The 26,171-nt window shown below is 50.0% G+C and overlaps 1 protein-coding gene across 3 annotated transcripts in view; it reads right to left on the reverse strand.

The window, feature by feature from the left end:
* Window positions 1-1,143: 1,143 nt before the first annotated feature.
* Window positions 1,144-26,171, reverse strand: part of shtn2 (shootin 2) — a 67,560-nt gene continuing 42,532 nt past the window's right edge. Inside the window, exons 8-16 of one of the 3 annotated variants that reach the window (XM_060828047.1) lie at window positions 26,052-26,146; window positions 21,937-22,083; window positions 20,383-20,536; window positions 17,935-18,061; window positions 15,605-15,669; window positions 13,560-13,660; window positions 6,415-6,477; window positions 5,776-5,917; window positions 1,144-1,447 (exon numbers count right to left, since the gene is read on the reverse strand). In XM_060828047.1, the coding sequence (XP_060684030.1) occupies window positions 1,266-1,447; window positions 5,776-5,917; window positions 6,415-6,477; window positions 13,560-13,660; window positions 15,605-15,669; window positions 17,935-18,061; window positions 20,383-20,536; window positions 21,937-22,083; window positions 26,052-26,146 (1,076 nt within the window). In that variant the 3' untranslated portion in view covers window positions 1,144-1,265. Of the gene's footprint in view, window positions 1,451-5,775; window positions 5,918-6,414; window positions 6,478-13,559; window positions 13,661-15,604; window positions 15,670-17,934; window positions 18,062-20,382; window positions 20,537-21,936; window positions 22,084-26,051; window positions 26,147-26,171 lie in introns of all 3 variants that reach the window. The other 2 variants (XM_060828037.1, XM_060828052.1) reach the window with 2 other exon arrangements.

Genomic DNA, 26,171 nt, shown 5'->3' on the forward strand with positions numbered 1-26,171 from the left:
GGACAGAGAGAGGGAGAGAGACTTGGGGACATAGAGAGGGAGAGACTGAGGACAGAGAGAGGGAGAGACTGGGACAGGGAGAGGGAGAGACTGAGGACAGAGAGAGGGAGAGACTGGGGGACAGAGAGAGGGAGAGACTGGGGGACAGAGAGAGGGAGAGACTGGGACAGAGGGAGGGAGAGACTGGGACAGAGGGAGGGAGAGACTGGGACAGAGAGAGAGGGAGAGACTGGGACAGAGAGATGGAGAGACTGGGACAGAGAGAGGGAGAGAGACGGGGGACAGAGAGAGAGGGAGAGACTGGGACAGAGAGAGGGAGATAGGGGGTGGGTATTCCGGGGTCTGATGGTATGTGGCTGTTCTCAGAGCTGGGTCCCACCTGGTGCTGGGAGATGAGCTCCCGCTGCGGTTTGCCCAGTTCCTGGCTCAGGGCTGACAGTGAGCTGCCAATGTCAAGGTCATGTCCAAGTCAGGCAGGCTGCTGTTCCCACTGGGACACCCACAGGCGTTCATGACCTCCCAGCCCTGCCAGCTCCTCACCGACAGCTCAAAGCTGCAGAGGTGCTGTGTAATAAAGAGATGACAGCTCACTCACTCACTCAGGTGTTGGGGAGGGGGGAGGGGGTGGGGTGTATGAATGGGTTTGTGTGTGTGTATATGTGTGTGTGTGTGTGAATGGGTTTGTGTGTGGGTGTGTGTGCGTAGGAATGGTTTGTGTGTGTAGTGTGTATGTGTGTGTGTATGTGTGTGTGGGTATGTGTGTATGTGTGTGTGTGGGTGTGTGTGTAGTGTGTGTGTGTGTAAGTGGGTGTGTGTGTGTAGTGTGTGTGTGGGTGTGTGTGTGTATGTATGGGTTTGTGTGTGTGTGTGTAGTGTGTGTGTATGTGTGTGTGTAGGAATGGTTTGTGTGTGTGTGTGTAGTGTGTGTGTGTGTGTGTGTATGTCTGTGTGTGTGTGTGGGTGTGGGTGCGTATGTGGGTGTGTGCATGTGTATGTGTGTGTGTGTGGGGGGGTGTGTGTGTGTGCGTTGATTTTAGTTCAGGTTCCAGCAGCTGCAGTAATTTGCTCCTACTTTGAGAACAGGAACACACAGGTCCAATCCGTCTCTCTGAAGGCTGATGTAACACACTGTTATACACTTAATTCCAGTGATAGTTACTTTATTCTGCATTACACGAGAGGGAGAGGAGAAGGTTGGGGGGAGGGGAGGGGTCGGGGTGATGGATTGGCTGAACCACTGAGGCTGTGCTGGGGGTCCGAGTCCCTCAGGGTTCTGCTGGCTTCTCTGGCCGCTCTGTGCTCCTCCTGTTCAGGGCCGTGATATCCGAGGTTCTCCTGCTCTGTTGCACCGACAGACCTCTCTTCAGCCCCTTGGCTCGGTGTGTGCTGGAGGCTGGGAGGAACCTGGGGCTGATCTCTTCACTTCGGCCAGTGGGAGGTGCTACTGCTGCTGTGGAACAGGGGCCAACATTACCTCTCCCTGATCCCTTCACTCGCTCTTCCCCTGTTCCCTCCAACTCTCTGTCCCTCTCTCCCTCATTCTCTAACTCATTCCCTTCCCCCATAAGCCATTCTGTCTCTACCTCATAGAATCCCTACAGTCTGGAAACAGGCCCTTCGGCCCAACGAGTCCACACCAACCCACCCTGACCCAATCCCCTACCCCATTACATTTACCCCTGGCCAATGCGCTTAACCTACACACCCCTGAGCAATTTAGCATGACTGATCCACCTAACCTTCATCCCCAGGGCATCAATGTGGACTTCACCAGTTTCCTCATTTCCCCTTCCCCCACCTCACCCCAGCTCCAACATTCCAGCTCAGCACTGTCCCCATGACTTGTGCTACCTGCTATCTTCCTTTCCACCTATCCACTCCACCATCCCCTCTGACCTATCACCTTCATCCCCACCCCCTCACACCCATTGTACTCTTTGCTACCTTCCCCCACCTTTCTCTCTGACCTAGCACCTCCATCCCCACCCCCATTCTCCTATTGTACTCTTTGCTACCTTCCCCCACCCTCCTCTCTGACCTATCACCTGCATCCCCACCCCCATTCACCCATTGTACTCTTTGCTACCTTCCCCCACCCTCCTCTCTGACCTATCACCTTCATCCCCACCCCCACTCACTCATTGTACTCTTTGCTACCTCCCCCCACCCTCCTCTCTGACCTATCACCTTCATCCCCACCCCCACTCACCCATTGTACTCTTTGCTACCTCCCCCCACCCTCCTCTCTGACCTATCACCTTCATCCCCACCCCCATTCTCCTATTGTACTCTTTGCTACCTTCCCTCACCCTCCTCCCTGACCTATCACCTCCACTCACCTATTGTACTCTATGCTACCTTCTCCCCAGCCCCCAACCCCCTCTCATTAATCTCTCCACCCTGGAGGCTTCCTGCCTCTCTTCCTGATTCCTGATTTTGCCCGAAACATTGATTTCCTGCTCCTCGGATGCTGCCTGACCTGCTGTGCTTTTCCAGCACCACTCTAATCTAGCCTCTGGTTTCCAGCATCTGCATTCCTTGTTTTTACCACCTGACCTGCACATCTTTGGACTGTGGGAAGAAACCAGAGCACCCGGAGGAAACCCACACAGACACAGGGAGAATGTGCAAACTCCACACAAAATGTTGCTCAGGGCTGTAATCTAACCCTGGGTCCCTGGTGCTGGTGAGGGGTAACCACTGAGCCACCACTGTATTACCATTTCCAGGCAGCAATGTTCCTCCCTGACCCCACTGCCTCAGTGTAGATACTGTCCCTCTTCCCCCAGTGTACCCTCAGTGTCCTCTGTCTCCACACCTCACACTGTGTGTGTGTGTGTGTGTGTGTGTGTGTGTGTGTGTGTGTGTGTGACCTGCCAGACTGAATGCTGGGAAAAGTGGCCAATCCTGAGGACTGAGGTGACGCTATCCAAATGTGATAGGAGTTTACAAAATTGTGAGAACTGCAGATAGAATGGATAGTCAGAGTCTATTTCCCAGGGTAGAAATGACAATTGCTAGGGCACACAGGTTTCAGGTAAAAGGTGGGGAACATTTAAAGGAGATGTGAGAGGCACGTTTTTTACACAGAGGCTGGTAAGTGCCTGGAATGCACTGTCAGGGGAGGTGGTGGAAGCAGAAATAATGACAACTTTTAAGAGACACCTTGACAGATACATGAATAGGCAGGGAATAGAGAGGTACAGACTGTCGCCGTTCCCTCTCTATCGCTGGGTCAAAATCCTGCAATTCCGTCCCTCAGGGCATTGTGGGTTGACCCACAGCACATGGACTGCAGCAGTTTAAGAAGGCAGCTCAACCTCACCTCAAGGGGCAACTAGGGAGGGGCAATAAATACTGGGCCCAGCCAGTGACACCCATGTTGCATGAATGAATTTTAAAAAGTACCAATTCAATTCCTCCACCATTTCTGTTTACCCCATTCCTACTTCTCCAACCACATTTTCCAGTGGTCTAACGTCCATTCTTGCCTCTCAGTTTATGCCTCATCTTCCGCCTCGGAACACTTCAACCCCAGGGCATCAATGTGGACTTCACCAGTTTCCCCATCTCCCCTTCCCCCACCTCACCCTAGTTCCTAACTTCCAGCTCAGCACTGTCCCCATGACTTGTCCGGACTTGTCCGACCTGCCTATCTCCTTTTCCACCTATCCACTCCGCCCTCTCCTCCCTGACCTATCACCTTCATCCCCTCCCCCACTCACCCATTGTACTCTATGCTACTCTCTCCCCACCCCCACCCTCCTCTAGCTTATCTCTCCACGCTTCAGGCTCTCTGCCTTTATTCCTGATGAAGGGCTTTTGCCCGAAACGTCGATTTCGCTGCTCCTCGGATGCTGCCTGAACTGCTGTGCTCTTCCAGCACCATTCTAATCTAGACCCCGCCTGATTAACCATTTGTATTAATTCGCATTCCCTCTTATTTTACCTTCTTACCCTTTAGTGCTTTTCTCGTTATCTCCTGCTGGTTTGTAAAGGCTTCCCACTAACCTTCACCGCATTGTGTACTTTCTTCTTTTGTTTTAATACTGTCTCTGACTTCCCTTGTCAGCCAGGTTATAGTCCAACAGGTTTAATTGGAAGCACACTAGCTTTCAGAGCTCTATAAATTCTGTGTCCTCCACAACCACCTGATGAAGGGGCGTCGCTCCGAAAGCTAGTGCTTCCAATTAAACCTGTTGGACTATAACCTGGTGTTGTGTGACTTTTAACTTTGTGCACCCCAGTCCAACACCGGCATCTCCAAATCATGTCAGTCATGGTTGCATCATCTATCCCTTAGGGTGTGTTTCCTCTTCCTCGGGATGAATTTCTGCTGTGTCTCCCCAAATTGCCCCCAGAAATCCCTGCTCCACCATCTTATTGGCTCGGCTTCTTTCCCAATCTACGCTGGCCAGCTCTTCCGTTAAGTCTTAGTAAGGATCTTTACTAACTTGTAACACCATTACAACTGAGTTCAGCTTCTCCCTCTCTAACTGCTCCTGAGGCATTCCTTCACCTTAATCTCCCTAATCAAGTCTGCCTCATTAAGTCCCCACTGAGGAAAGGAAGCAAAGTCCTCTATGGGCAAAACCTGAGCAATGAGATGAAGGTGTGAGATTAAGCGCTGTGCTTGTAATGGGTAGCAATCTAAACAGGCGAGATAGTTGCTAATGGCGACAATACTTGAATGAAGATATACATCTCGTCCAGTCACTGCACAGCAAGAATTCTCTTCCAATAGTGAAAAACAGCCACTGAAGTAGTGACGGGAGTTACTAAATCAAGGTGAAGAGTGAAAAAGCCAAATTTCACGAAATCTTCGCCAGAGCTAAAAACCAGTCAGAGTGCAAACATTCAACTTTCTCAGCAGTCAACCCAAATGGCAACTTGGGACTGAAACAGAGCAGTTTTCACCTCAATTGTACATGGTAAATGTGAATGACCAGATATATTGTCACAACTGTAAACATTTACACACTTAGAGAAATGGTGTCTTCACTACACCTAGCTGTTTGAGAAGATATGAATTCACCAGCTGCACTGAGACTACAGCCACTATCTGTCACACAGATCTACTGTTTCCCAACAACAGAAACAACTCAGCAACAACTGTTACCACAGCAACACAACTCATTGTGGAATGACACTCTGGAGAAGAAACATCAGCCTGGTAATAAGCAGGTGTGTCAGCCCTTCATCGGGAAGGGCTTTTGCCTGAAACATCGATTCTCCTGCTCCTCAGATGCTGCCTGACCTGCCTGTGCTTTTCCAGTGCCACACTCTCGACTCTGATCTCCAGCATCTGCAGTCCTCACTTTCACCTGGTAATAAGTAGGTACCAGATAGCTAGCCAATGACAGTGCACACATTTACTGTGAGAAGACCCTCATGTGTTAAATATGTGTGCGATGCATATGTGGAAACTGATGGAAGTGGGACCGGCCTGAACGTACACATTGTCTCATGAATGAATGATAATTCTTTTTGTTGACCATACCAAAAGGGTAACTGTGGTAACTTGTATTTGCAAACTATAGAGGATGCATTCTCCTGAAGAAAAAGGGAAGGGTTTTGTATATAGTGTACCTGCTGGCTTGTTGTAGTTTTTTGCTGTGTACATTTGCTGTAACTCACTTTCAATTTAACTTGTGGCAACATTAAATACATAACTTGAACTTGTCCCCCCTCTGCACATCTCTCTTTCTCCCCTCCTCCAGCTCTCCCTCCCTTCCCAGTTCACTATTCCTTCCACCTGGTCTCTGTAATCCATACCTGGATTTTCCATGTCTCTTTCTCCGGAAATTTTTTTGGCATCTGTTACCTTCCTCCTCCTCAGCAGGATAGCTTCCAGCTCACTCTGTTTCTTCTCGCTTTTCCAACTGGATTGCCGGACCTTCCTGTTTGTCATTGAATCCTTCAAATGGGATTTACACTTGGGTTATCCACACGAGCAAAGCATGCCCTATCGTCATGACGAATGAGAATACTGCCACCCATCAACGTCTGTTCCCACCCCTCCCCAGAATTGAACATTAGTACCCATCCTTTCAGGTTTCCATTTCTTCCTCAGGACTGAAATAGCTCTGAGCAATGTTACAAATGGCCTCCCATGTGACTGTGATGAAGGTGGGGAATTTTCTCTCCTCATCCTTCTCTATCTGTTCACAGCCTTTGACCACTCCATTCTCCTCCAACCTCTTTCCAGCTTCGGGGGAACGACATTCGGACTAGGTCAGTGGGAGTTTCCCAGTTCCCAGTCTGGACTGAGTGATTTAACATTCCTCAGGTCCAGGCTCCCTTCCTACCAAAGCTCGGGACCCCCTTCCCTGAGCCCTGCACGCTGCCAGTCAGCGTTGATGTTGCCTGAAGTTTAACCTATGACCTGCTGTCAGGGGCAGGTTCCTTACCTACCAGTATCCCTTTCAGCGCGTGTACTGCACTGCCTTCATCCCCACTGGGTTTCGGAACTAGAAGCTGTGGAGAGGAACATGCAGTTAAATTTTAATATTGCTCCTTGGGACATGGCTGTTGCTGTCATCCATTACCCAGACTCCCTGAGAGGATACAGTGAAATCTCAGAGGGCTGTTAAGGATCAGTGACTGTGGGTCTGAATTCATGTGTTGGCCAGACCAGGTAAAAACAACACAGCAGGTTTCCCTCCCTAAAGGATATTGTTGAATGAGATGGGTTTTTACAGCAGTTTCTGATACTGTTTTTTGTCAAGTCATTTTGTTTTAACCAGTTTGATATCAAGTGGTTTGAAATTCTGTGCTGGTTGTGTTTGAGATTGTTGCACTCTCACCTCTCAGTCAGAAGGTTCACACGGAGAGTCTTAGAATCCCTACAGTGTGGAAACAGGCCCTTCGGCCCATCACATCCACACTGACCCTCCAAAGAGAATCCCAACCAGATCCATTCCTCATTACTCTACATTTTCCCTGACTAATGCACCTAAGCTACACATCCCTAACACTATGGGCAATTTAGCACGGCCAATTCACCAGGCCTGCACATCTTTGGACTGCAGGAGGAAACCAGAGCACCCGGAGGAAATCCACGCAGACACAGGGAGAATGTGCAAACTCCACACAGACAGTCACCCGAGGCTGGAATTGAACCTGGATCCCTGGTACTGTGAGGCAGCAGTGCTAACCACTGTACCACCATGCCACCCTGTGATGATGCATGTTGTGGAATGAGCTGCCAGAGGATGTGGTGGAGGCTAGTACAATTGCAACATTTAAGAGGCTTTTGGATGGGTATATGAATAGGAAGGGTTTGGAGGGATATGGGCTGGGTGCTGGCAGGTGGAACTAGATTGGGTTGGGATATCTAGTTGGCATGGACGGGTTGGACCGAAGGGTCTGTTTCCCTGCTGTACATCTCTATGACTGTATGACTCTACGGTACAATTACAGCATTTAAAAGCATCTGGATGGGTATATGAAGAGGAAGGGTTTGGAGGGATATGGGCCGGGTGCTGGCAAATGGGACTAGATTAGTTCAGGATATCTGGTCAGCATGGATGCGTTGGACCGAAGGGTCTGTTTCTGTGCTGTACATCTCTCTATGACTCTATGACTGTATGTGTGTTCGATGTCACTGTGGGAGTGGGAGGGGAGTGCTGCACTGTCAATGGTGCTGCCCCTCACAAACACGTTAAACCGATCGCCCTTTCAGATACAAAATATCCTCTTGAGCTTAGATTACTTACAGTGTGGAAACAGGCCCTTCGGCCCAACAAGTCCATACCCACCCACCGAAGCACAACCCACCCATTCCCCTACATTTACCCCTTTTACCTAGTACTACAGGCAATTTAGCATGGCCAATTCACCTGACCCGCACATCTTTTGACTGTGGGAGGAAACCGGAGCACCCGGAGGAAACCCACGCAGACACAGGGAGAATGTGCAAACTCCACACAGTCAGTCGCCTGAGGCGGGAATTGAACCCAGGTCTCTGGCGCTGTGAGGCAGCAGTGCTAACTGCTGTGCCACCGTGCTGCCCAGTTTCAAAGGAAATCAGGAACCTGTTCCCAGTCCCCTGACCAAGACATACCGCCCCATTAAATCAGATTATCTGATCATTCATGCCTGAAGAGCTGACAAAGATGGTGGATGGAGGTAAGTCGATGGATGCTGTCCATATGGAGTTCCAGAAGGTTTTTGATGAAGACCCACATAAGAGACTGTTCACTAGGGTGGAAGCCCAAGGAAATGGGGGCAAATTACTGACGTGAATGGGAAATTGGTTGAGTGTCAGGATACAAAGAGTTTGATTAACGAGTGAGTAGGAGAAAGTGAGGACTGCAGATGCTGGAGATCAGAGCTGAAAATGTGTTGCTGAAGAAGGGCTCATGCCCGAAACGTCGATTAACGAGTAAGTATTCAAATTGGAAGGACATGACTAGTGATGTCCCACAGGGCTCTGCGTTGGGCCCCTCAGTTATTCACAATATTCTTTAACGATCTGGATAATGGCATGAAAAGTGAAATATTCAAACTTGCTGACAACACCAAATCGGACAGCGCTGTGGACAGTGTTGACGACAGCGTTGTGGACAGCGTAAAGTTACAACGGGATATTGATAGATTCGGTGAATGGACAAGGCTGCAGGAGATGGACTTTAATATAAGCAAGTGTGAGGTTATCTATTTTGGACTGAAAATGTTAGCTCAGGGCATTTTTCAGAAAACACAAGATTATGTACAGTGAATGTTCAACGAGATTTGGAGATTCAGGTGCATAGCTCTTCGAAATGTCATGAACAGGTGCAGAAAATAGTTGAAAATAGCCTAGAAGTATTTTGCATCAGTATTTAATGTGGAAAAGGATATGGAAGATATAGACTGTAGGGAAATAGATGGTGACACCATGCAAAATGTCCGTATGACAGAGGAGGAAGTGCTGGATGTCTTGAAACGCGTAAAGGTGGATATATCTCCAGTACCTGATCAGGTGTACCCTAGAACTACCGATAGTCATAGGCGAGGTGCCGGAAGACTGGAGGTTGGCTAACGTGGTGCCACTGTTTAAGAAGGGTGGTAAGGCCAGGCCTAATGCCAGGATCAAGGATGTCTCAGAGAGGGTGCAGAATGTTCTCACGGAGGAGAGGGGCCAGCAGGAGGTCATTGTCCACATTGGAACCAATGACATTGGGAAGGAAAAGGTTGAGACTCTGAAGGGAGATTACAGGGAGTTAGACAGGAATTTAAAAAGGAGCTCCTCCAGAGTAGTAATATCTGGATTACTCCCAGTGCTACAAGCTAGTGAGGGCAGGAATAGGAGGATAGAGCAGATGAAAGCATGGCTGAGGAGCTGGTGTATGGGAGAAGGATTCACATTTTTGGATCATTGGAATCTCTTTTGGGGTAGAAGTGACCTGTACAAGAAGGACAGATTGCACCTAAATTGGAAGGGGACTAATATACTGGCAGGGAAATTAGCTAGAGCTGCTTGGGAGGATTTAAACTAGTAAGGTGGGGGGGTGGGACCCAGAGAGATAGTGAGGAAAGAGATCGATCAGAGACGGGTACAGTTGAGAACAGAAGTGAGTCAAACAGTCAGGGCAGGCAGGGACAAGGTAGGACTAATAAATTAAACTGCATTTATTTCAATGCAAGGGGCCTAACAGGGAAGGCAGATGAACTCAGGGCATGGTTAGGAACAGGGGACTGGGATATCAAAGCAATTACAGAAACATAGCTCAGGGATGGACAGGACTGGCAGCTTAATGTTCCAGGATACAAATGCTACAGGAAGGATAAAAGGGAGGCAAGAGAGGAGGGGGAGTGACATTTTTGATTACAGCTGTGCTGGGGAGGATAAGCTGAGGTGGCAACCAATGTGGGAAACCATTGAAAGCGACTCAGAAAGTTTACTGAATTCAATGGTGCTTATTAGAGATGCAGTTTCTGTTCATGTCAATCCAAAAGACAGTTTCTGAGTATATTAACTGAAGAGGAAAATGTGAGGACTGCAGATGCTGGAGAGCAGAGCTGCAAATGCATTTCTGGAAATGCTCAGCAGGTCAGGCAGCATCAAAGGAGCAGGATGATTGACGTTTTCGGTGATTCATGGGCAGCATGGTGGCTCAGTGGTTAGCACTGCTGCCGCACAGCGCCTGAGACCCGGGTTCAATTCCCGACTCAGGCGACTGACTGTGTGGAGTTTGCACGTTCTCCCCGTGTCTGCATGGGTTTCCTCCGGGTGCTCCGGTTTCCTCCCACAGTCCAAAGATGTGCGGGTTAGGTGAATTGGCCATGCTAAATTGCCCGTAGAGTTAGGTAAGGGGTAAATGTAGGGATATGGGTGGGTTGCGCTTCGGCGGGTCGGTGTGGACTTGTTGGGCCGAAGGGCCTGTTTCCAAAGTGTAAGTAATCTAATCTAATCTTGACCTACTCTTGGGAAATAAGGCAGGGCAGGTGACTGAGGTGTCAGTGGGGGAGCACTTTGGGGCCAGCGACCATAATTCTATTAGTTTTAAAATAGTGATGGAAAAGGATAGACCAGATCTAAAAGTTGAAGTTCTAAATTGAAGAAAGGCCAATTTTGACGGTATTAGGCAAGAACTTTCAAAAGCTGATTGGGGGCAGATAAAGGGACGGCTGGAAAATGGGAAGCCTTCAGAAATAAGATAACAAGAATCCAGAGAAAGTATATCCTGTCAGGGTGAAAGGGAAGGCTGGTGGTTGTAAGGAATGCTGAATGACTAAAGAAATTGAGGGTTTAGTTAAGAAAAAGAAGGAAGCATATGTCAGGTATAGACAGGATAGATCGAGTGAATCCTTAGAAGAGTACAAAGGCAGTAGGAGTATACCTAAAAAGAGGGAAGAAAGGGGACATGAGATAGCTTTGGCAAATAGAATTAAGGAGAATCCAAAGGGTTTTTACAAATACATAAAGGACAAAAGGATAATTAGGGAGAGAATAAGGCCCCTTTTCCAGCAACACATTTTCAGCTCTGATCTCCAGCATCTGCAGACCTCACTTTCTTCCCTCAAAGATCAGCAAGGCAGCCTTTGTGTGGAGCCGCAGAAAATGGGAGAGATACTAAATGAGCATTTTGCATCAGTATTTACTGTGGAAAAGGATATGGAAGATATAGACTGTAGGGAAATAGATGAGATAAAAACAATGACTGCAGATGCTGGAAACCAGATTCTGGATCAGTGGTGCTGGAAGAGCACAGCAGTTCAGGCAGCATCCAACGAGCAGCGAAATCGACGTTTCGGGCAAAAGCCCTTCATCAGGAATAAAGGCAGAGAGCCTGGAGGGTGGAGAGATAAGCTAGAGGAGGGTGGGGGTGGGGAGAGAGTAGCATAGAGTACAATGGGTGAGTGGGGGAGGGGATGAAGGTGATAGGTCAGGGAGGAGAGGGTGGAGTGGATAGGTGGAAAAGGAGCTAGGCAGCTTGGACAAGTCCGGACAAGTCATGGGGACAGTGCTGAGCTGGAAGTTAGGAAGTAGGGTGAGGTGGGGGAAGGGAAATGAGGAAACTGTTGAAGTCCACATTGATGTCCTGGGGTTGACGTGTTCCGAGGCGGAAGATGAGGCGTTCTTCCTCCAGGCGTCTAGTAATGGGGGTATTAAATGGGTGTAGAGTGTGTGATGGGGGAGTGTGGACACGGGGAGGCTGTGGGAGGGGGATTAAATGGGTGTAGAGTGTGTGATGGGGGAGTGTGGACACGGGCAGCCTGTGGGAGGGGGATTAAATGGGTGTAGAGTGTGTGATGGGGGAGTGTGGACAATGGAATCCGGGTGTCCTAGTACATAAATCACCAACTGCTAGCATATAGGTACAGCAAGTGATTGGGAGGGCAAGCGGAACCCCCTCAGGCGACTCTCTGTGTGGAGTTTGCACATTCTCCCCGTGTTTGCGTGGGTTTCTTCCGGGTCCTCCCACAATCCAAAGAATGTGCAGGTTAGGGTGGATTAGCCATGCTGAATTGTCCCGTACTGTCCAGGGATGTGCTGGCTAAGTGGGTTAGTCATGGGAAATGTGGGGTTACAGGGGTCGGGTAAGTGGGTGGGACAATCTTCGGAGGGTCTGCGTGGACTCAATGGGCCGAATGGTTTGCTTACACATTGTAGAGATCCTGTAAAAGTAGGATTCTGTGGAATGTTGGCCTTTATTGCCAGTTGAGAATAAAAATTGGGGAAAATTGCAGGGCATTGGTCAGACTGTCCCAAAAGTTGCTGTGTACAGTGCTGATGTCCTTTTCGACAGAGTGATACATTGACCTTGGAAGCAGTTGATAGAAGTTTCCAGGGATGAAGGGGTTGTCTTGTGAGGAGTAGTTGAGCAGTCTGAACCTGTAATCATTAGGGTTTAGGAGGATAGAAGCAGACCTCTGGGTAATAGGTAGACCCACAATGCCAGGAGAAAGATGCTGGTGAGTCAGAATCGAAAAGTGTGGTGCTGGAAAATGCCCTTGGTGGGGGAATTCCAGGATTCTGACCCAGCGATACTGAAGGAACAACAATATATTTCCAAGTCAGGATGGTGACTGGCTTGGAGGGGAATTGCAATCAGGAGTTCACTATAAAGGAGGGGAAAGTGAGGTCTGCAGATGCTGGAGATCAGAGCTGAGAATGTGTTGCTGGAAAAGTGCAGCAGGTCAGGCAGCAGCCAAGGAACAGGAGATTCGACATTTCGGGCGTAAGCCCTTCAAAACGTCGAATCTCCTGTTCCTTGGATGCTGCCTGACCTGCTGCGCTTTTTCAGCAACACATTTTCAGCTTCACTATAAAGGATACAAGTTACTTCCCAGAACAGCAATAAGGGAGATCAGGAAGGGATGAAACAAAACCACAATCACCAGGGAAGTGGTGCTGAGTGAATTGTTGCAGCGGTGGACTGACAAGAGCCAGAATCCTGATGGGCTTTAATCCCCCGCTCTTAAAGCAAGGGTCTGCTGAGTTTGTTGCTATGTTGCTATCATTTCTCCAAATTTCCCCAGATTCAGGCAAAGTTCCGCTAGGTTGGAAAATAGTGAATGGAACTCATGTACCAGGATGCTGCCTGGTTCTGAGGGTATTAGCCTCAAGGAGAGATCGGACAAACTCTATATTGTTTGGAAGGATGAGGGTCGGCCTAATAGATGTTTACGAAATTCTGAGAGGCATGGACAGAATGGATAGTCTTTATCCCAGGGTAGAAATTACTCGGGGACGTAGGTTTAAAGTAAAAGGGGTATGTTTAAGGAAGATGTGAGAGGCAGGCTTTTATTTAGACAGAGGGTGGTAAGTGCTTGGAATGTGCCACCAAAGGATGTGTTAGAAGCAGATACAGTCGCAACATTTAAGGGGCATTTTGACAAGGCAGGGAATAGAGGGGTACGAGCAGTGTGGAAGTGAATGGTTTAAAAAAGCATCACATGTTAGCACAGTCTTGATGGGTGAAGGGCCTGTTGTTTGGTATTTGTATTGTGGTCTGCAAGAGGTTCAGTTTGTGGGGTTATGGCAAGGGTTGGCACATGGGGGCTAATTTCAAAGAGGCCTGAATAAACATGGCAGTACGATTCACGGCTTCAACTTTGCGCTATCGTACCTCCGCCTTCCTTTTGGTGGGTTTCAGGACAACGCCACGTTTAATCCTGTCCATCATCTCATTGACAGCTTTCACCTTGAGATCATTGAGATTGACTGAGTCTAGAAAGAGTGAGAAGAGACCAGAGGAATGCTTTGACTTATCAGAGTCACCCTGACTGAAATTTTAAACCATGTGCTGATATTAAGTGTCGGTCTGAATAACTGGCGCACTCTCAGTGGAAGCACATCTACCAATCAGCACACTCCTCTCATGGTATCAATGTTGGCTTTCTTATAAAGTGTGCCGATGCTAAGCTCTGACAAAACGCATCTTTCACCAGCAGTACTGAAGGGACAAGAGATGGGCAGGTTGGTGAATTAATGGCTGAACGTGGGTTGCATTATATCGAACTGAAAATGTGTTGCTGGAAAAGCGCAGCAGGTCAGGCAGCATCCAAGGAACAGGAGAATCGACGTTTCGGGCATAAGCCCTTCTTCAGGAATGCATTATATCGACCCGAGATATTCCGTGAATTTAGATAGCGCTTATCCAGACCCCAGGTTGTCCCACCGCTTTTACAGCTCCTGAGTGTTTGTGAGCGGAGTGATAATTGTGCTGCAGGTAACATGGCAGCTAAAGTGTGCACAGCAAGATCCCACAAATGACAAAGCCCTAATGGGCCAGATCACCTGTTTTCCTTTTAGGATGAGCCAGGACACCAAGGATAATGTCCCTGTTCTTCCTTGGAATAATGTCAAGGAATGTTTAACGCTTGCCTCAGGGGGTACATGGAGACTCAGATGAATGTCTCATGCCAAGATGGTGCCTCTGACAGTGCAGCACACCTTCAGCTAGGGCTGGGAGGCTGGAGATTCTGTGGTGGGACCTTCTGTGTTGTACAGGTTTAGACTGTGAGTTGTGACAGGAACCCCCATGCCAGGCCAACCTCCCCATCCCACCTCTACCATGTTCCCGGAAAATCCCATGGACCGGGTCACCTGCCCCAAGGATCTCCTGATGAGCTTTGATGCCGTAATCTGTTTCGTGAAGCACTTGATAATGGATGGCTCAATGTTCTTTCTCTTTAGCATGTGCCCTGTCACAGATAGCCAAGCGATAGCCCGGTCACTGGTTAGAGGGAGTTCTTTATGCCCAGCTTCCTGTGTGGGTGTTCCTGAACAGCGTGGGTCAGCATTTGGAATGACCCCCTAACTGCAGCCTGGATGGACTTGGTGAACTCACTGATGTTGGATGGTCTTGACCAGTCCAGAAAGGGTTGAGAAGAGCTCAGGGTTGACACAGGAGATCAGGCACATGGGCAGTGGGGTCCACAGTGGCTTCTCAACGCATTGACCCTCCTAGGGGGGAATATCCTGAGGACCAGGAGAGCCAGGTCCATCAATATAGCCCTTGATGATTGTTGAGTCAAGTTGCAGATGGGGATATTTGGAGTAGGGAGATTGGAATTGCGCTGGGGTGTAGTTGACAGCATCAGAGAGCCTGACAGCATTGACCTGTGACCCCATGAGGTATTTTGGGCCATTTACTGAGGAGGTAAATGTTTTTTGTTTGACTCTTTGCATGTGCATGACCATTCTGTTAACGGCGACAGTGAGATGACAGGGTGGGGACGATCTCTCAGATTTTGGCCAAGATTCCATTCAAGGTGGCTAGATAAACGCAGATTGTTGTTCTGTACCTGAGACTTCTTGCTGCCACAGATATGGCCAGGAATGGCTGGTAGGTGTCCAGTTCTTAGTTAGATGCCTCCATATTTCCCATGGTTTGTCCGAGCGATACTCAACCCAAACTCAGGCCCCATGGATCATTGTTCAGGATCAAGGAGAAACCAGAGAGCACACCCTGACATATCCCTCCTCCCTCAAGACCAATAAGGTCCCTGATCCATTGCGTTCATCATCCAGGTGATAAAATGCCCACCAAGTTGTATTGGGGGGATCTGTGGAACCCCAATAAACATCCAACCCGCAACTCCACCCACCCCCTCCCACCCCTGCCAAACCCGGGGAATTACCTGCCTCTGTGACATTGGATTCACTGACCTTGGTTATTCGGCCCATCCCCTGCTTGATTCTTTTGCCTTCTCTTCAGTAACTCGGCCAAGGGGCTGTGGGGTGGGGGCGGGGAAGGGGGAAAGACACTCTCATCAGGAGGACAGACACATCACCAAAAACCCAGCCAACAGCGGCCTCCCCTGAGGAACAAAACTGGAGCAGGAGACAGGCCGAGGATAGGCAACATCACCATGAGGAAGGTCAAAGGTCACCTCCCACAACCAGGGAAACAGTGGGGAGGAGCAGCAGGGTGGGAAGGAGTGAGAGAGAGCGAGGGGGGACTGAGGGTGTGTGGGGGGGGGGGTGCAGGGACAAGAGAGAGAGACAGAGCGAAAGAGAGGGAGGGGGAGAGAGAGGGGGGACCGAGGGGGTGGGGAGGAGTGGAGAGGGAGGAGGAGGCAGTGAGGGAGTGGGCCAGTGAGGGAGTGGATAGTGAGGGAGTGGGAGTGAAGAGTGGGAGAGTGAGGGAGCAGCAGTGAAGGAGTGAGATAGTGAGGGAGTGGAAGAGTGAGGGAGTGGACAGTGAGGGAGTGGACAGTGAGGGAGTGGACAGTGAGGGAGTGGACAGTGAGGGAACATAGAACATAGAACATTATAGCGCAGTACAGGCCCTTCAGCCCTCTGAAGGAGTGGGACAGTGAGGGAGTGGACAGTAAGGAAGTGGACAGTGGTCAGTGGGGGAGTGGGAGTGAAGGAGTGGGAGAGTGAGGGAGCAGCAGTGAAGGAATGGAAGAGTGAGGGAGTGGAAGAGTGAGGAGTGGACAGTGAGGGAGTGGGAGTGAAGGAGTGGGAGACTGAGGGAGTGGACAGTGAGGGAATGGACAGTGAGGGAGTGGACAGTGAGGGAATGGACAGTGAGGGAGTGGAAGAGTGAGGGAGTGGACACTGAGGGAGTGGACAGTGAGGGAGTGGACAGTGAGGGAGTGAACAGTGAGGGAGTGAACAGTGAGGGAGTGAACAGTGAGGGAGGGGGAGTGAAGGAGTGGGAGAGTGAGGGAGTGGAAGAATGAGGGAGTGGGAGTGAGGGAAGGAGAGGGGGGAGAGAAGAAGGGAAGGAAGAAAGAGAGGAGAGTGAGGTGTGAATGAGGCTGTGAAGGGGGAGGAAAAGGGAAGGGACAGTGAGAGAGAGGGGGCCTGAGGCTGTAGGGGAAGGAGGAGAAAGGGGGAATGAGAGGAGAGTGAAGGGGAGGAAGAGTGAGGGGATAGTGAGAAAGGAGGTGAGAATGGGGGGGGGGAGGAGAGGGTGACAGATGAGCCATTCGGAGGCAAGTGGACAACGAGGTAGCAGGAGTGAGGGAATGGGAGTGAGGGAGTGGGGGTGAGGGAGTAGGAGAGTGAGGGAGTGGGAGTGAGGGAGTAGGAGAGTGAGGGAGTGGGAGTGAAGGAGTGGGAGAGTGAGTGAGTGAGTGAGTCAGTGAGGGAGTGAGAGTGAGGGAGTGGGGGTGAGGGAGTAGGAGAGTGAGGGAGTGAGAGTGAGGGAGTGGGAGAGTGAGGGAATGGGAAAATGAGGGAGGGGGAAAATGAGTGAGTGGGAAAGTGAGGGAGTGGGAGTGAGGGAGTGGCAGTGGGTGAGTGGGACAGTGAGGGAGGGGGAAAATGAGGGAGGGGAAAATGACGGATGAGACAGACAGTGGGCATGGTTGAGCAAAGAGGGCAGTGTGAGATAAGATCGTGAATGTTGAGGGGGTGAGTTGAGGAGGGGCTGAGTTGTGGAGCCAGTGAATTAAGGAGGGGATGTGTTGAGAGGATGATGGGAGTTGAGGAGGGGTTGAGTTGAGGAGGTGAGTTTGTTGAGGAGAGGTTGAGTTGAAGAAGAGGGGTCAGTTGAGGTGGGGGTGTCAGTTGAGGCGGGGGTGAGTTGAGGAGGGGGTGAGTTGAGGGGGGTGAGTTGAGAGGGGTGTTTTGAGGTGGGGGTGAGTTGAGGGGGGGCGGGTTGAGGGGGTGAGTTGAGGTGGGGGTGAGTTGAGATGGGGGGAGTTGAGGGGGGGAGTGAGTTGAGGGGGGGGTGAGTTGAGGAGGGGGAGTGAGTTGAGGAGGGGGTGGGTTGAGGAGGGGGAGCGAGTTGAGGAGGGGGAGTGAGTTGAGGAGGGGGAGTGAGTTGAGGAGGGGGTGTGAGTTGAGGAGGGGGAGTGAGTTGAGGAGGGGGTGAGTTGAGGACGGGGTGTGAGTTGAGGAGGGGTTGTGAGTTGAGGAGGGGGGTGAGTTGAGGAGGGGGGTGAGTTGAGAGGGTGATGGGAGTTGAAGGAGACGGAGGCAGTTGAGCGGGAAGTGGAGGGTGAGAGGTTTGTGGTGTTGGCCAGGAAGGGCCTGGTACTCACTGAGTGGGTGGTTCTTGTGGAAGAGGCAGTGGTGGAGGTGGAGGTGGAGGTGGAGGGAGGGGATGTCTCATTGGTTCCTCCTTCACTTCTCCCTCAGCTGTTGTTAGCTTCTCCTGAAGCTCCTTCACTGGAAACAAAGGAATAGAAATGAAGATACATTTCAGGCTCAACTCAGTGAAACCGGAGCATCGTTTCAGATTGTTGCTGACCCTGAGCTTTCCCCTGGCTGACTCCACGTGAAGAATATTGTATATTATCAGGTGACCTTCTGGAAACAGCCACATCACTCGAGTCTCCCTAACGTTTATCCTGGGGTTTCGGGAGCCATGGTTTGATGAATAATCTGACAGGGTGGTGGTAATAATGCTGAACTGGTCATCCAGTGACCCATGCTACTGGCAGATGCGGCAATTTAAACTTGGTGAAGCAGGTGGATTAATATATGAAATAATCTCCTGGAGTTTCTCAAAAAGAAAACTCAAACGACTGCGGACACCAGAAATCCGAAGAACTACCGTTTATTTTCCAACACGTCATGAGGACCCCACTCCAGAGAAAGTCTGAAACACAGTTCACTGTTGCACTCTGAGTCACGCGTGCAGTACATGACCGGAATTCTGAAATGCTCTACTACAGAACAGACTCACACAGTCCAAACCAGAAGTCATTGCCAGTTCAGGCAGGGTGCAGTTTTCCAGGGCCTCATTTCCAGTCACATCAGCAAACCCATCAAGTGGGAACAAATGTATGAAGCTGGCTAAATTCCCGACTTCTTTCTGATACACTGCATAGCTCAGTTTAAGATTTTGTTACAGAGGGTGGTACGTGTATGGAATGAGCTGCCACAGGAAGTGGTGGAGGCTGGTACAATTACAACATTTAAAAGGCATCTGGATGGGTATATGAATAGGAAGAGTTTGGAGGGATATGGGTCAAGTGCTGGCAAATGGGACTAGATTGGGTTGGGATATCTGGTCAGCATGGACGAGTTGGACTGAAGGGTCTGTTTCTGTACTGTACATCTCTATGGCTCTATGATCTATGATTTTAAGGCTCAAAACATTAATTCGAATATCAGACTACACCCCGTCCTTATTTATCACCATAGACCCAACACCGCACTTTTCATCTGCTTTACAATCAACTGTTTGCTGAATAAATCTCACACCAGCACAGAGAGGATTAGTTTTCTGTACTGTTCCCCATTACCTCACAGCTCCTAAACTTACTCTCCAAACTACACTGTCTGGTAAAGTATGTAAAGCTCTCTCTACACTGTCCCCATCAAACACTCCCAGGACAGGGACAGCACGGGGTTAGATACAGAGTAAAGCTCCCTCAACACTGTCCCCATCAAACACTCCCAGGGCAGGGACAGCACGGGGTTAGATACAGAGTAAAGCTCCCTCTACACTGTCCCCATCGAACACTCCCAGGACAGGGACAGCACCAGGTTAGACCCAGAGTAAAGCTCTCTCTACACCGTCCCCATCAAACACTCCCAGGACAAGGACAGCACGGGGTTAGATACAAAGTAAAGCTCCCGTTACACTGTCCCCATCAAACACTCCCAGGACAGGGACAGCATGGGGGTTGGATACAGGGTAAAGCTCCCTCTACACTGTCCCCATCGAACATTCCCAGGACAGAGACAGCACGGGGTTAGCTACAGAGTAAAGCTCCCTCTACACCATCCCAATCGAACACTCCAAGGACAGAGACAGCACGGGGTTAGATACAGAGTAAAGTTCCCTCTACACCATCCCAATCAAACACTCCAAGGACAGAGACAGCACGGGGTTAGATACAGAGTAAAGCTCCCTCTACACCATCCCAATCGAACACTCCAAGGACAGAGACAGCACGGGGTTAGATACAGAGTAAAGCTCCCTCTACACCGTCCCCATCGAACACTCCCAGGACAAGGACAGCACGGGGTTAGATACAGAGTAAAGCTCCCTCTACACTGTCCCCATCAAACACTCCCAGGACAGGGACAGCACCAGGTTAGACCCAGAGTAAAGCTCCCTCTACACTGTCCCCATCAAACACTCCCAGGACAGAGACAGCACGGGGTTAGATACAGAGTAAAGATCCCTCTACACTGTCCCCATCAAACATTCTCAGGACAGGGACAGCACGGGGTTAGATACAGAGTAAAACTCCCTCTACACTGTCCCCATCAAACACTCCCAAGACAGGGACAGCACGGAGTTAGATACAAAGTAAAGTTCCCTCTACATCGTTCCCATTGAACACTCCCAGGACAGGGACAGCATGGGGTTAGATACAGAGTAAAGCTCCCTCTACACTGTCCCCATCAAACACACCCAGGACAGGGACAGCACGGGGTTAGGTACAGAGTAAAGCTCCCTCTACACTGTCCCCATCAAACCCTCCCAGGACATGTGTGAACCAGAACCAGAGTGGTATGAACGTTGTTCTGACCCTGAGACTCCAGTTCTGCGTTCCTCCTCTCGGCCTCCATGAGTTTCGTCCCCATCTCCTCTTTCGCATCCTCCATTAAGTGCAGCAGCACCTGAAGACGGTCGATTTCCTGCTTGGAATTTGATTCGTCAATCTGTTTCTGTAGCTCTTGGACCTGTTGGTGAAGGTAAATCTCTGAGAGGTCAGTGAGGTTACTGCTGAGACAGGCCTGAGCTCTCGGTAACTGGGAGTGAGCCTCTCCAACAGGCCAGGCTTACAATCCCACTTACCCACAGGCTCGCCACCCTTCATTGCCACTGTTTCCGTCTTCACCACCAACCCTGCAAGTGACTTCCAGAATGAGGTGTTTATGTAGCACCTGTCACATCCTCAGGGCACCATAAATTACAGCCAGCATGTGGGTATCAGTGGCTACGCCAGCTTTTATTGCCCATCCCTAATTGCCCAGGGGGCATTTCAGAGCTAACCACATAGCTGTGGGTCTGGAGTCACATGGAGGCCAGATCAGGTCAAGGGTCAAAGATAGACTGGGGTTGGTGGGGGGGTGGGTGGGTGCGTGGCGTCAGGTGTCAGAAAGAGAGACTGGGAGTTCTGGGAGAGACTGGGGGTCAGTGGAGAAACTGAAGGTGGTCAGAGGGAGACTGAGGGTGGGGTGGCTGGTGGTCAGGGAGGGACTAAGGAGACTCAGGGGAAGACTGTGGGAGCATTGGGGTCATGGGGAGATTGAGGGGTAGTCAGGGGAAGCCTGGGGGTGTCAGGAGTCATAGGGAGACAGGGGATGGTTAGAGAGACTGAGGAAGCGTAGGGCTCAGGGGGAGACTGAGAGGTGACCAGGGAGAGACTGAGGGGTGATCGGGGGAGACTGAGGGTGTCAGGGGTCAGGGAAAGACTGAGGGGGCTTGGGGGAGACTGTAGGAATGTCAAGGTCATGGGGAGACTGTGGGACAGTCAAGGGGAGACTGGGGGTCAGGGGTCATGGGGAGACGGGGGGTGGTTAGGGAGACTGAGGAAGTGTACGGGTCAGGGAGAGACTGGGGGTGATAAGGGGGAGACTGAGGGGGTCAGATGTCAGGAAGAGACTGAAGGGGGATCAGGGGGAGAATGAGGGGTGATCAGGGGAAGACTGAGGGGTGATCGGGGGAGAATGAGGGAGCATCATGGTCTGGAGAGACTGAGGGGTGATCAGGGGAAGACTGAGGGGTGATCGGGGGAGAATGAGGGAGCATCATGGTCTGGAGAGACTGAGGGGGATCAGGGGGAGACTGAGGGGTGATCAGGAAGAGACTGAGGGGTGATCAGGGGGAGAATGAGGGAGCATCATGGTCAGGAGAGACTGAGGGGGATCAGGGGGAGACTGAGGGAGCATCATGGTCAGGGAGAGACTGAGTAGGCTCAGGCAAGACTGAGGAGGTGTCGGGGGAGACTGATGGAACATTGGTGTCAGGGAGACACTGGGGAGGGATGTAAGAGGAGAGACTGAGGGGGGGGGGGTGCAGGGCAGAGAGAAACCACACACATAGCCCCCCTCCGCGTCCTAGCCTTCAGGTGACTGACCTGCTGCTGGTGTTGGAACCTCTCTTCCTCCAAGGCCTTTGTTGCCTGAGCCACATCCTCCAGGGCTTTGAGAAGCTGTGTGCTGGGATTGGCATTTGCCAGCAGGATTACACTCTGCCTATTGGCTTCCTGCTTCTTCACCCGCATCTGTTACTCCAGGGGAGAGAAAGAGAGAGAGAGAGAGAGGGAGGGGGTTTGTGAGGAAATAGTCTCCCTCTGAAAGAAACACAGCCTGTGTAAAACATGAAGGTCTGGAAACTGCCCCCCACCCCCGTCCTGACGCTGCCCCGTCCCTCTCCACACCCACACAGACCTCCTCCTGATCTCTCTCTCGGGCATCTTCCACATGAGAGTGGGAAGAGTGATGCAGTGGGCCTCAGTGTGGATGCTGGGGGTGGTGCTGTATCACTGAATTATATTTAAGAGGAAATCGATAAACCGATGAGGTAGATTGGAATAGACTGAGAGGGGGGGGGTTCAGGGGAGACTGAATGGGGTCAGGCGAGACTGAGGTGGGGAGGGGCGGGGGGGGGTCGGACGAGACAATGAGGGATAGCAGGAAGCTCTTGTGTAGCACGATTCCTGGGCCAAATGTTGTTCTCGAAAATGTACCATTTTCTGGCAAGGCTACACTGAAATACTCAAGCTCCCCGAGTTATCTTGATGCTTCAATTTATTATTGTCACACGGTACCGAGGTACAGTGAATAGTTTTGTTTTGCGTGAAATACAGGCAGATCGTACCATACTCAGTGTATTGGGGTGATAGAAACAGAGCGAGGAATATAATCTTACAGCTGCAGAGAAGGTGCACAGAGAGTGAGGCCAACATTATGCATAAAATTTGAGAGGCCCGTTCAGAAGTCTAACATCAGCGGAGGAGAGGCTGTCCTTGTAGCTTCGACCTAATGGAAGAGGTTGGAAGAGATTATATCTCGGGCGGGAAGGGTCTTTGATGATGTTGGCTGCCTTGCCGAGCCAGTGGGAAGTGTAGATGGAGTCAGGGGATGGGAGCTGAAAATATGTTGCTGGAAAAGCGCAGCAGGTCAGGCAGCATCCAAGGAGCAGGAGATTCGACGTTTCGGGCATAAGCCCTTCTTCAGGAATGACGTTTCAGGCATAAGTAAGTAAAAAATGAGGTCTGCAGATGCTGGAGATCACAGCTGCAAATGTGTTGCTGGTCAAAGCACAGCAGGCCAGGCAGCATCTCAGGAATAGAGAATTCGACGTTTCGAGCATAAGCCCTTCATCAGGAAAACCTGGTCTCCAGCATCTGCAGTCCTCATTTTCTCCTCAGTGGATGGGAGGTTGGTTTATGTGATGGACTGAGCTGTGTTCACAACGCTAACAACTTTCTTACGGTCATAGAACCATAGTATCATGGAATTCCTACAGCGTGGGAACAGGCTATTTGGCCCAACAAGTGCACACTGACCAGTCCTGGGCCATACAAAAAAGCTGTGATGCATCCGGATAAAGTGCTTTCAATGGTGCATCTATAAACTCTGTCCAATTCTTCTGGAGATGAATGTGATCACTCTGCCTTCAACCAAGGTTCCAGGAAAGCTAGCCAGGTTTAAGAACAAATTGAAAAATAATAGTTCCAAAAAGGGAATTGGTATTTCACTTGTTCATCATGCAAGGTTTCTGCCTTTCAGTTTTAGACTTGGTAGTGCGATATGTGGTGTGTAGTTTGGATCATTGATTTACAGACCAGTGTGACGCCAACAACATGGGTTCAATTCCCACCAATGGTTTGAGGTACCAGGAAGGATTTTCCTTCTCAACCTCTTCCCTCATCTGAGGTCCAATGAGAGGGCAGCCCCTATGGTCTCGTAAGACTATGGTGGCACCACAGTTATATGTAACATATTTTAATATAACATATTTTGGATTTTGGAATTTTGGATTAGTGGCATATGGGTTTTCTGTGTCTGATTAATGTGACTATGGTGATTTTTGGTGATTCATGGTCGGCACGGTAGCTCAGTGGTTAGCACTGCTGCCTCACAGCGCCAGAGACTCTGATTCGATTCCCGCCTTGGGCAACTCTCTGCATGGAGTTTGCACATTCTCCCGTGTCTGCGTGGGTTTCCTTCGGGTTCTCCGGTTTCCTCCTACAGTCCAAAGATGTGCAGGTCAGGTGAATTGGCCATGCTAAATTGCCCGTAGTGTTAGGTGTAGGGGAATGGGTCTGGGTGGGTTGCTCTTCGGAGGGTTGGTGTGGACTTGTTGGGCCAGAGGGCCTGTTTTCACACTGTAGGGAGTCTAATCTAATCTGTGAGGGATAGTTCAGCGGCAGCTAATGAAAAATTGCTTACATTGGGAGACTTCACAAGTGGAAAAAGTGAGGTCTGCAGATGCTGGAGATCAGAGCTGAAAATGTGTTGCTGGAAAAGCGCAGCAGGTCAGGCAGCATCCAAGGAGCAGGAAATTCGACGTTTCAGGCATAAGCCCTTCATCAGGATGAAGGGCTTTTGAAGGGCTTATGCCCGAAACATCGAATTTCCTGTTCCTTGGATGCTGCCTGACCTGCTGCTCTTTTCCAGCAACACATTTTCAGACTTCACAAGTGAACAAGGTAAACAATATGCTGCATGAGATTTTCAGACAGAGGATTCTGGATTGTTAGTTGTGGAATGGGGGAACTCAGCAAAGCTTTTTAGTTCCAGTCTGAGGATCTTTGCAGAAGTCTTGGCTGAAGCTGGAAGTGTAAAATAGTTGCTCCTGAGAAGGGGAAGCAGTATTAGACTATTAAGAAACAGGAGTTAGTTTAAAAGTTCCAGACAAGAACACTTTGGTTAGACTTGTGAATATTACTTGCTTTTGGAAATGTTTGAAGCTGAGAAAGTCTAAGCTCAGTTCCGTGAAAGCTCCAGGAAGAGGCTGCATATTTTTAAGATGTAAAGCCACAGTTAAATTAAGCTCAAGAGATGGGAAAGTAATACCCTCTGATGTGAGTATTGGAAAAGAGTGCATTGGAATTATTGGGATTGTTATTTACTCCACTTTTTAACTTCATCCAAATTTGTGTTGATGTAAGTAGGAGACAGTGAGGAATGCAGATGCTGGAGATCAGAGTCAAGAGGGTGTTGCTGGAAAAGCACAGCAGGTCAGGCAGCATCCGAGGAGCAGGAGAATCGATGTTTCAGGCATGAGTCCTTCATCAGGAATGGCCCTGACAAAGGGCTTATACCCGAAATGGTGATTCTCCTGCTCCTTAGATGTCAGTAGTTTAGTTTATTCCAGTTTGGTTTCATTTTGTCTGGATAATAAACTGCAGTTTAATTGTTAAAATTGTTGAGTCGGCAGCATTGCATTCCTGTGTTTCAATGAGAGACCATTCCGTGAAAACCAAAAAAATGATCTATCAAGCCAGATGTCAGTTTTCAGATTTCATTTCTATCTGTTCAGGAATGACATCAGCGAGGACTATATCACGAGCTCCTGCGACGAGATGAAATGACAGCAGAGAGAACAATTCTACGCTGACTGTATAAGCTGCTCGGATTTGTACTCCCCTTCCCCCTCCCTCACACTTTACTCCCCTTCCCCCTCCCTCTCACTTTACTCTAATTCCCCTCTCCCTCACACTTTACTCCCCTTCCCCTCTCCCTCACACTTTACTCCCCTTCCCCCTCCCTCACACTTTACTCCCCTTCTCCCTCCCTCACATTTTACTCCCCTTCCCTCACACTTTACTCTAATTCCCCCCCTCCCTCACACTTTACTCTAATTCCCCTCTCCCTCGCACTTTACTCCCCTTCTCCCTCCCTCACATTTTACTCCCCTTCCCCCTCCCTCACACTTTACTCCCCTTCCCTCACACTTTACTCTAATTCCCCCCCTCCCTCACACTTTACTCTAATTCCCCTCTCCCTCGCACTTTACTCCCCTTCTCCCTCCCTCACATTTTACTCCCCTTCCCCCTCCCTCACACTTTACTCCCCTTCTCCCTCCCTCACATTTTACTCCCCTTCCCCCTCCCTCACACTTAACTCCCCTTCCCCCTCCCTCACACTTTACTCCCCTTCCCCCCTCACACTTTACTCTAATTCCTCTCTCCCTTACACTTTACTCCCCTCCCCCTCTCCCTCACACTTTACACTCACTAACCTGATGGGCGTAGCTCTCTGCCTGCTGTCGAAGGTCCTGCTCCAGTTGCAGATGTTGCCTGAGGTCCTCATATTCACGGGTCACCTGTGTGGAGACTGTGGTGGGAAGAATCACGTCAAC

Source organism: Hemiscyllium ocellatum, chromosome 1, assembly GCF_020745735.1.
Source record: "Hemiscyllium ocellatum isolate sHemOce1 chromosome 1, sHemOce1.pat.X.cur, whole genome shotgun sequence".
Classification (NCBI taxonomy): domain Eukaryota; kingdom Metazoa; phylum Chordata; class Chondrichthyes; order Orectolobiformes; family Hemiscylliidae; genus Hemiscyllium; species Hemiscyllium ocellatum.